Consider the following 10,677-nt stretch of genomic DNA (forward strand, 5'->3'; position numbering starts at 1 on the left):
CACCCCCCCTCCCGCCCAAGCCTCCCACTCCCGCCCCCCTCCCGCCCAAGCCTCCCACTCCCACCCCCCCTCCCGCCCAAGCCTCCCACTCCCGCCCCCCTCCCGCTCAAGCCTCCCACTCCCGCCCCCCTCCCGCTCAAGCCTCCCACTCCCGCCCAAGCCTCCCACTCCCGCCCAAAGCCTCCCACTCCCGCCCCCCTCCCGCTCAAGCCTCCCACCTCCCGCCCCCCTCCCGCTCAAGCCTCCCACTCCCGCCTCCCCTCCCGCCCAAGCCTCCCACTCCCGCCCACCTCCCACTCTGGCTCCCGCTCCCTACAGACCGCATATCGCGGTCTGTATATGTCAGCGCCCCGCCTATCTGCAGTGCGGGAGCGCTGACGGAGGGAGCGGGAGTGGGATGTTTGAGTGGGAGGGGGGGCGGGAGTGGAGGCTTGAGCGGGAGGGGGGGCGTGGCTTGAGCGGAGGGACCCGCTACTCCCCCCCTCCCTTCCTCCACAGGCTCGGGCTGGAGCTGCTGATGGAACCAACACACATACACACACGCAGGCACTCTCTCACACACACACAAACACACACACGCAAGCAGGCACTCATACACATACACACACACAGACAGAGGCAGGCACTCATACACATACACACACACAGACAGAGGCAGGCACTCACGCACTCAGACACACACATACACACACACAGACAGGCACTCACGCTGCTTTCCCCTCCACACTCCTCCCCGCGCTCCCCCGAAGCCTCTCCTCCTCCCGAAGCCTCCCCTCCTCATTGGCTCACAGCCACACCACGTGACGCGTCAACGGTAGGGATCACCATTCTCTTGTATCCCGTAGCGGCTGACACGTCACAGCGTGTAGTGAGCTGTGCAGCGAGGGGGGACCGGGCCGGCTCGGGAGGATTCCCCTGCTGGTGGGGAACGCCATTGCAGCCGCCCGCGCCGCCGGGCGCAGCGGGTCCCAGCCCTTAGCCTGAAGGTATCTAGAGGGATATTACCTTGGCTTAACCCGTCCCGTAAAGGACACACTGTTTCTGTGGGTGGTGCACGTGTTGGGCTCGCTCTGGAAACGCAGGTGATTACAGAAGGTCGCATCTGAAATTAGAGCAACAGGTTAGAGTGAAAGACTGGAGAAGGAAGAGAGATGGATCGAAAAAACAATAAAGAGAAAGCAAAACGGATGTAAAGATAGACATAGTGGAGTGGAAGAGAGAAAGAAGATGAGAAATGGGAAGAGACAGAAAATGGGAAAGAGAAAATATAGAGACTGAAAAGTACAAAGGAACGTGGGAAACGGTTCTCTGTCCACCAGCAGAAACATTATACCATACCTGCTGGAGTACGGGCGGTGGTACTGTTGGCTGCCCACTGGACTCCTTCTGTATTCTCTTCACCAGTGCCAGTGGCTGATCCTCCAGGTTAGGTCGAACCTCCTTTCTTTCCATGTGCTTCCTCTCGGGCATCAGCTTCTTCAGAACATGCTCCAGGGTTACATGAGGACTAAGTGCCTGTGGGGTGCTGGCGGGTGGGGGATGGTGTCTTGCTGCTGACTTTACATTCTTTAATGATGAAGGAACCTTCTCCCTAAAGAAATAAATGTAATGTTTATAAATTTGATTCCATGGCAGTCATGAACATCCCTACAATCTGAGAGGCCTGAATTCCCAGGCCAAACATAGTATCTGACCCCAACAACCAACACCTTCTGCCATGACAACACTGGGTCTCTTCAATGTTATATGCCTGAATCCAGAGCTGCCCTCAATGCACAAAAAGGGGTGTGTGTGCACACAAATGTACAACCGCCACGTGTGTATGAGTACAGGGGGGGGGGGGTGTATAACCACAGCGTGTGTGAGTGTGAGTGGCAAGGGGGTGTATATCCGCAATGTGTGTGCGAGTGTGGGTTCATGAATAACCACAGAGTGTGTGAGTGTGGGTTAGTAAATAACCGCAGGGTGTGTGAGTGTTGGTTAGTGAAAAACCACAGTGAGAGTGGGTTAGTGTATAACCGCAGTGTGTGAGCGGCAGGGGGGTGTATAACAGCAGTGTGTGTGTAAGTGGTAGGGGGAGTATATCTGCATTATATGTAAGTGTGAGTGTATAACCACAGTGTGTATAAGTGTGAGTTCGTGAATAACTGCAGTGTGTGTGAGTGTGGGTTAGTGTATAACCGCAGTGTGTGAGTGGCAGGGGGGTGTATAACAGCAGTGTGTGTGTAAGTGGTAGGGGGGTATATCCGCATTATATGTAAGTGTGAGTGTATAACCACAGTGTGTATAAGTGTGAGTTCGTGAATAACTGCAGTGTGTGTGAGTGTGGGTTAGTGTATAACCGCAGTGTGTGAGTGGCAGGGGGGTGTATAACAGCAGTGTGTGTGTAAGTGGTAGGGGGGTATATCCGCATTATATGTAAGTGTGAGTGTATAACCACAGTGTGTATAAGTGTGAGTTAGTGAATAACCGCAGTGTGTGTGTGAGTGTGGGTTAGTAAATAACCGCAGTGTGTGTGAGTGTGGGTTAGTGAATAACCGCAATGTGGGTGAGTGTGGGTTAGTGAATAACCGCAGTGTGTGTGTGAGTGTGGGTTAGTAAATAACCGCAGTGTGTGTGAGTGTGGGTTAGTGAATAACCGCAGTGTGTGAGTGTGTTGGTTTGTGAATAATCGCAGTGTGTGTGAGTGTGGGTTAGTGAATAACCACAGTGTGTGTGAGTGTGGGTTAGTGAATAACCACAGTGCGTGTGAGTGTGGGTTAGTGAATAACCGCAGTGTGTGAGTGTGGGTTAGTGAATAACCGCAGTGTGTGAGTGTGGATTAGTGAATAACCGTAGTATGTGAGTGTGGGTTAGTGAATAACCGCAGTGTGTGAGTGTGGGTTAGTGAATAACCGCAGTGTGTGTGAGTGTGGGTTAGTGAATAACCGCGGTGTGTGTGAGTGTGGGTTAGTGAATAACCGCAGTGTGTGAGTGTGGGTTAGTGAATAACCACAGTGTGTGTGAGTGTGGGTTAGTGAATAACCGCAGTGTGTGTGAGTGTGGGTTAGTGAATAACCGCAGTGTGTGTGAGTGTGGGTTGGTGAATAACCGCAGTGTGTGTGTGGGGGGGTTAGTGAATAACCGCAGTGTGTGTGAGTGTGGGTTAGTGAATAACCGCAGTGTGTGTGAGTGTGGGTTAGTGAATAACCGCAGTGTGTGTGAGTGTGGGTTAGTGAATAACCGCAGTGTGTGCGAGTGTTGGTTAGTGAATAACCGCAGTGTGTGCGAGTGTTGGTTAGTGAATAACCGCAGTGTGTGCGAGTGTTGGCTAGTGAATAACCGCAGTGTGTGTGAGTGTGGGTTAGTGAATAACCGCAGTGTGTGTGAGTGTGGGTTAGTGAATAACCGCAGTGTGTGTGAGTGTGGGTTAGTGAATAACCGCAGTGTGTGTGTGTGTGGGTTAGTGAATAACCGCAGTGTGTTTGAGTGTTGGTTAGTGAATAACCGCAGTGTGTGTGAGTTTGGGTTAGTGAATAACCGCAGTGTGTGTGAGTGTGGGTTAGTGTATGACCACAGTGTGTGCGAGTGTTGGTTAGTGAATAACCGCAGTGTGTGTGAGTGTGGGTTAGTGAATAACCGCAGTGTGTGTGAGTGTGGGTTAGTGTATAACCGCAGTGTGTGAGTGTTGGTTAGTGAATAACCGCAGTGTGTGTGTGTGGGTTAGTGAATAACCGCAGTGTGTGTGTGTTGGTTAGTGAATAACCGCAGTGTGTGTGAGTGTGGGTTAGTGAATAACCGCAGTGTGTGTGAGTGTGGGTTAGTGAATAACTGCGGTGTGTGAGTGTGGGTTAGTGAATAACCGCAGTGTGTGAGTGTGGGTTAGTGAATAACCGCAGTGTGTGAGTGTGGGTTAGTGAATAACCGCAGTGTGTGTGAGTATGGGTTAGTGAATAACCGCAGTGTGTGAGTGTGGGTTAGTGAATAACCGCAGTGTGTGAGTGTGGATTAGTGAATAACCGTAGTATGTGAGTGTGGGTTAGTGAATAACCGCAGTGTGTGAGTGTTGGTTAGTGAATAACCGCAGTGTGTGTGAGTGTGGGTTAGTGAATAACCGCGGTGTGTGTGAGTGTGGGTTAGTGAATAACCGCAGTGTGTGAGTGTGGGTTAGTGAATAATCACAGTGTGTGTGAGTGTGGGTTAGTGAATAACCGCAGTGTGTGTGAGTGTGGGTTAGTGAATAACCGCAGTGTGTGTGAGTGTGGGTTGGTGAATAACCGCAGTGTGTGTGTGGGGGGGTTAGTGAATAACCGCAGTGTGTGTGAGTGTGGGTTAGTGAATAACCGCAGTGTGTGTGAGTGTGGGTTAGTGAATAACCGCAGTGTGTGTGAGTGTGGGTTAGTGAATAACCGCAGTGTGTGCGAGTGTTGGTTAGTGAATAACCGCAGTGTGTGCGAGTGTTGGTTAGTGAATAACCGCAGTGTGTGTGAGTGTTGGCTAGTGAATAACCGCAGTGTGTGTGAGTGTGGGTTAGTGAATAACCGCAGTGTGTGTGAGTGTGGGTTAGTGAATAACCGCAGTGTGTGTGAGTGTGGGTTAGTGAATAACTGCGGTGTGTGAGTGTGGGTTAGTGAATAACCGCAGTGTGTGAGTGTGGGTTAGTGAATAACAGCAGTGTGTGAGTGTGGGTTAGTGAATAACGGCAGTGTGTGTGAGTATGGGTTAGTGAATAACCGCAGTGTGTGAGTGTGGGTTAGTGAATAACCGCAGTGTGTGAGTGTGGATTAGTGAATAACCGTAGTATGTGAGTGTGGGTTAGTGAATAACCGCAGTGTGTGAGTGTGGGTTAGTGAATAACCGCAGTGTGTGTGAGTGTGGGTTAGTGAATAACCGCGGTGTGTGTGAGTGTGGGTTAGTGAATAACCGCAGTGTGTGAGTGTGGGTTAGTGAATAACCACAGTGTGTGTGAGTGTGGGTTAGTGAATAACCGCAGTGTGTGTGAGTGTGGGTTAGTGAATAACCGCAGTGTGTGTGAGTGTGGGTTGGTGAATAACCGCAGTGTGTGTGTGGGGGGGTTAGTGAATAACCGCAGTGTGTGTGAGTGTGGGTTAGTGAATAACCGCAGTGTGTGTGAGTGTGGGTTAGTGAATAACCGCAGTGTGCGAGTGTGGGTTAGTGAATAACCGCAGTGTGTGCGAGTGTTGGTTAGTGAATAACCGCAGTGTGTGCGAGTGTTGGCTAGTGAATAACCGCAGTGTGTGTGAGTGTGGGTTAGTGAATAACCGCAGTGTGTGTGAGTGTGGGTTAGTGAATAACCACAGTGTGTTTGAGTGTTGGTTAGTGAATAACCGCAGTGTGTGTGAGTGTGGGTTAGTGAATAACCGCAGTGTGTGTTAGTGTGGGTTAGTGAATAACCGCAGTGTGTGTGAGTGTGGGTTGGTGAATAACCGCAGTGTGTGTGTGGGGGGGTTAGTGAATAACCGCAGTGTGTGTGAGTGTGGGTTAGTGAATAACCGCAGTGTGTGTGAGTGTAGGTTAGTGAATAACCGCAGTGTGTGTGAGTGTGGGTTAGTGAATAACCGCAGTGTGTGCGAGTGTTGGTTAGTGAATAACCGCAGTGTGTGCGAGTGTTGGTTAGTGAATAACCGCAGTGTGTGTGAGTGTTGGCTAGTGAATAACCGCAGTGTGTGTGAGTGTGGGTTAGTGAATAACCGCAGTGTGTGTGAGTGTGGGTTAGTGAATAACCGCAGTGTGTGTGAGTGTGGGTTAGTGAATAACCACAGTGTGTTTGAGTGTTGGTTAGTGAATAACCGCAGTGTGTGTGAGTTTGGGTTAGTGAATAACCGCAGTGTGTGTGAGTGTGGGTTAGTGTATGACCACAGTGTGTGCGAGTGTTGGTTAGTGAATAACCGCAGTGTGTGTGAGTGTGGGTTAGTGAATAACCGCAGTGTGTGTGAGTGTGGGTTAGTGTATAACCGCAGTGTGTGAGTGTTGGTTAGTGAATAACCGCAGTGTGTGTGTGTGTGGGTTAGTGAATAACCGCAGTGTGTGTGTGTTGGTTAGTGAATAACCGCAGTGTGTGTGAGTGTGGGTTAGTGAATAACCGCAGTGTGTGTGAGTGTGGGTTAGTGAATAACTGCGGTGTGTGAGTGTGGGTTAGTGAATAACCGCGGTGTGTGTGAGTGTGGGTTAGTGAATAACCGCAGTGTGTGAGTGTGGGTTAGTGAATAACCGCAGTGTGTGTGAGTATGGGTTAGTGAATAACCGCAGTGTATGTGAGTGTGGGTTAGTGAATAACCGCAGTGTGTGTGAGTGTGGGTTAGTGAATAACCGCAGTGTGTGTGAGTGTGGGTTAGTGAATAACCGCAGTGTGTTTGAGTGTTGGTTAGTGAATAACCGCAGTGTGTGTGAGTGTGGGTTAGTGAATAACCGCAGTGTGTGTGAGTGTGAGTGTGGGTTAGTGAATAACCGCAGTGTGTGTGAGTGTGGGTTAGTGAATAACCGCAGTGTGTGTGAGTGTGGGTTAGTGAATAACCGCAGTGTGTTTGAGTGTTGGTTAGTGAATAACCGCAGTGTGTGTGAGTGTGGGTTAGTGAATAACCGCAGTGTGTGTGAGTGTGGGTTAGTGAATAACCGCAGTGTGTGTGAGTGTGGGTTAGTGAATAACCGCAGTGTGTGTGAGTGTTGGTTAGTGAATAACCGCAGTGTGTGTGAGTGTGGGTTAGTGAATAACCGCAGTGTGTGTGAGTGTGGGTTAGTGAATAACCGCAGTGTGTGTGAGTGTGGGTTAGTGAATAACCGCAGTGTGTGAGTGTGGGTTAGTGAATAACCGCAGTGTGTGAGTGTGGGTTAGTGAATAACCGCAGTGTGTGTGAGTGTGGGTTAGTGAATAACCGCAGTGTGTGTGAGTGTGGGTTAGTGAATAACCGCAGTGTGTGAGTGTTGGTTAGTGAATAACCGCAGTGTGTGAGTGTTGGTTAGTGAATAACCGCAGTGTGTGAGTGTTGGTTAGTGAATAACCGCAGTGTGTGTGAGTGTGGGTTAATGAATAACCGCAGTGTGTGCGAGTGTGGGTTAGTGAATGACCGCAGTGTGTGAGTGTGGGTTAGTGAATAACCGCAGTGTGTGTGAGTGTGGGTTAGTGAATAACCGCGGTGTGTGAGTGTGGGTTAGTGAATAACCGCAGTGTGTGAGTGTGGGTTAGTGAATAACCGCAGTGTGTGTGAGTGTGGGTTAGTGAATAACCGCAGTGTGTGTGAGTGTGGGTTAGTGAATAACCGCAGTGTGTGTGTGTGGGGGTTAGTGAATAACCGCAGTGTGTGTGAGTGTGGGTTAGTGAATAACCGCAGTGTGTGTGAGTGTGGGTTAGTGAATAACCGCAGTGTGTGTGAGTGTGGGTTAGTGAATAACCGCAGTGTGTGTGAGTGTGGGTTAGTGAATAACCGCAGTGTGTGTGTGTGTGGGGGTTAGTGAATAACCGCAGTGTGTGAGTGTGGGTTAGTGAATAACCGCAGTGTGTGAGTGTGGGTTAGTGAATAACCGCAGTGTGTGTGAGTGTGGGTTAGTGAATAACCGCAGTGTGTGTGAGTGTGGGTTAGTGAATAACCGCAGTGTGTGTGAGTGTGGGTTAGTGAATAACCGCAGTGTGTGTGAGTGTGGGTTAGTGAATAACCGCAGTGTGTGAGTGTGGGTTAGTGAATAACCGCAGTGTGTGTGTGTGTGTGGGTTAGTGAATAACCGCAGTGTGTGAGTGTGGGTTAGTGAATAACCGCAGTGTGTGTGAGTGTGGGTTAGTGAATAACCGCAGTGTGTGTGAGTGTGGGTTAGTGAATAACCGCAGTGTGTGTGTGTGTGTGGGTTAGTGACTAACCGCAGTGTGTGTGAGTATGGGTTAGTGAATAACCGCAGTGTGTGTGAGTGTGGGTTAGTGAATAACCGCAGTGTGTGTGTGTGGGTTAGTGAATAACCGCAGTGTGTGTGAGTGTGGGTTAGTGAATAACCGCAGTGTGTGAGTGTGTGTGGGTTAGTGAATAACCGCAGTGTGTGTGAGTGTGGGTTAGTGAATAACCGCAGTGTGTGAGTGTGGGGGAGGGGTGGTAGAAACTGTACCTGCAATGGGGGCTCACAGGGCATGATCTTTTTGGAAGCTGGGGGCTTCCAGGGCTGAGCTTGCGTTTGATTGGGTAGATGGGGATCCCGTGGCTGGACACGGGCCGGAGGTGGTCCCGGGAGGTCCGATGCCCTAAAATACAATGCATATTTCTTACAGGAAGAAAAGACCCTGTAAGGTAATTCTGCGATCACAAAGGGTCATTATGTAGGAACCCATGGAGATCAGAGGTCACTTGTGAATGGAACGTAAAAGTGAACTGGTACCTTTATATTGTGGGTTTGTGTTATATAAGGGTTACAGTTTATGTGAGGAGGAGATTATAATGTATATTTACCAATGACATAAAACTGCAATAACGGAAGGATTTATAAAGCAGCTACAAAGTAACCAGCATGCACTGAGAGGGACAGGGGTCTGTGTACAATGCAATACTGTGTACAGTACAGATACAGGTTGTCGCTTGCTTAAGGAAGGGGTTCAAGTGAAAGAAACATTTTTAAGCAATCCCCAATGTGTAATTCTATCCGCCTCCCAGTGCGTTTTGTATGAGAGATTTATTATTATTATAATCCTAGCAATAAGGAGAGATACACAGAGAAATACTGAGTATTTGAAAATGTTAGTAATGGAGATACATAGAGAAATAATGAGTATTTGAGCATGCTAGTAATACTGTAGATACACAGAGAAATACTGAGTATTTGAAAATGCTTGTAATACAGTAGATACACAGAGAAATACTGAATATTTGAGAATGCTTGTAATAGATACACAGAGAAATACTGAATATTTGAGCCTCCTAGTAATATAGATGCACAGAGTAATACCGAGTATTTGAGAACAGTGATTACAAACAAGCAGATTTAGAAAGAATAACATATAGTTATAGAGAGAGAACAAGAAACGGAGATATACATATACCATCATGTAGGAAGCCATCCGAATAGTTTCTTATTCATTGTATAAAACCTTGTACAGGCATACCCCGCATTAACGTACGCAATGGGACCGGAGCATGTATGTAACTATGTAACACAGCCATACCCCGCATTAACGTACGCAATGGGACCGGAGCATGTATGTAAAGCGAAAATGTACTTAAAGTGAAGCACTACCTTTTCCCACTTATCGATGCATGTACCTTACTGCAATCGTCATATACGTGCATAACTGATGTAAATAACACATGTGTAACAGGCTCTATAGTCTCCCCGCTTGTGTAACAGGCTCTATAGTCTCCCTGCTTGCGCACAGCTTCGGTACAGGTAGGGAGCCGGTATTGCTGTTCAGGACGTGCTGACCGGCGCATGCGTGAGCTGCCGTTTGCCTATTGAGCGATATGTACTTACTCGTGAGTGTACTTAAAGTGAGTGTCCTTAAACCGGGGTATGCCTGTACAGCGCCCTGTATACAAAAGTACTATATCAAGTAAGCAATATTGCAGAACACTTACCCTCCAGAATATAGACTTTAAATCCACTGGAGATCCCCATGGTGTAATGCAGACTGGATACAGCCATCGTCCTGTGTGACAGTCTGGGGAACATTCCTGTCTGTGCTATGGGCTTCTGCTTTTATATGATCACTCAAAGCAGGAGCAGCCAATGAGAAGGGCTCACACCTACCCCCCTCTCCTTCTTACCTTCCCAAAATTCTTCACCTCCACCCTCTCTCCTCATCTCCCCCTCTTCCTCCCTCCCCCCTCTCTTTCTCACTTCCCCTCTCTGCCTCACTCTCCACCTCTTCCTCACCCCTTCCTTCTTCTTCACCTCCACTCTCTCTCCTTGCCTCACCCTCTCTTCCTCACTCTCCACCTCTTCCTCACCCCCCTATCTTCCTCACCTCCCCAACTCTGCCTCACTCTCCCCCTCTCTTCCTCATCCCTTCCCTCTTCTTCACCTCTACCCTCTCTCCTCGCCTCCCCCTCTCTTCCTCACTCTCCCCCTCTATTCCTCACCTCTTCTTCACCTCCACCCTCTAATCTCACCTCACCCGTCTTCCTCACTCCCCCCTTCCCTCTTCTTCACCTCCACTCTCTCCTCCTCACCTTTCCCATTCTGATTTCCCCCTCTCTCTCATTGTGCCTCTGTTTCTCCTCCTCACTTCTTACATTAACCCCCTCCATCTCCTGACTGTCTCCCCTCCCCTCAGTGTATCACACTGATGTCATGTGTGTCAACACAACAAGATCCAACTCATTCACCCAGGACAAGGCAGGGAACCAATCAAGCACTGAAATGGTTGGCACAATGTGTGGGGGATGGGGATCCTGCCCAGTATCCCTGTCCGTGCCAGAGATAAGCAGAGCTTCACTGCACCCTGCAGATAAGTACCAGGGAAACAGCCAGTGAACACAGGTAATAGAGAGGAGGGGAGGCACAGACAGTGCAGGAGGGCAGATAATAGAGCAGAGATAGAGAGGAGGGGAGGCACAGACAGTGCAGGAAGGCAGATAATAGAGCAGAGATAGAGAGGAGGGGGAGGCACAGAGACAGTGCAGGAAGGCAGATAATAGAGCAGAGATAGAGAGGAGGGGGAGGCACACAGACAGTGCAGGAAGGCAGATAATAGAGCAGAGATAGAGA

At 49.3% G+C, this 10,677-nt stretch overlaps 1 protein-coding gene across 1 annotated transcript in view; it reads right to left on the reverse strand.

Annotated features, from left to right (window-relative positions):
- The window catches only part of LOC142478286 (uncharacterized), a 17,224-nt gene extending 7,468 nt beyond the window's left edge, over positions 1 to 9,756 (reverse strand). Inside the window, exons 1-4 of the mRNA XM_075582436.1 lie at positions 9,546 to 9,756; positions 8,089 to 8,221; positions 1,339 to 1,591; positions 974 to 1,102 (exon numbers count right to left, since the gene is read on the reverse strand). Of these exons, the coding sequence (XP_075438551.1) occupies positions 974 to 1,102; positions 1,339 to 1,591; positions 8,089 to 8,221; positions 9,546 to 9,639 (609 nt within the window). The 5' untranslated portion in view covers positions 9,640 to 9,756. The remainder of the gene's footprint in view (positions 1 to 973; positions 1,103 to 1,338; positions 1,592 to 8,088; positions 8,222 to 9,545) is intronic.
- Positions 9,757 to 10,677: the final 921 nt, after the last annotated feature.

The sequence above is a fragment of the Ascaphus truei genome, unplaced genomic scaffold (assembly GCF_040206685.1).
Source record: "Ascaphus truei isolate aAscTru1 unplaced genomic scaffold, aAscTru1.hap1 HAP1_SCAFFOLD_236, whole genome shotgun sequence".
NCBI lineage: Eukaryota > Metazoa > Chordata > Amphibia > Anura > Ascaphidae > Ascaphus > Ascaphus truei.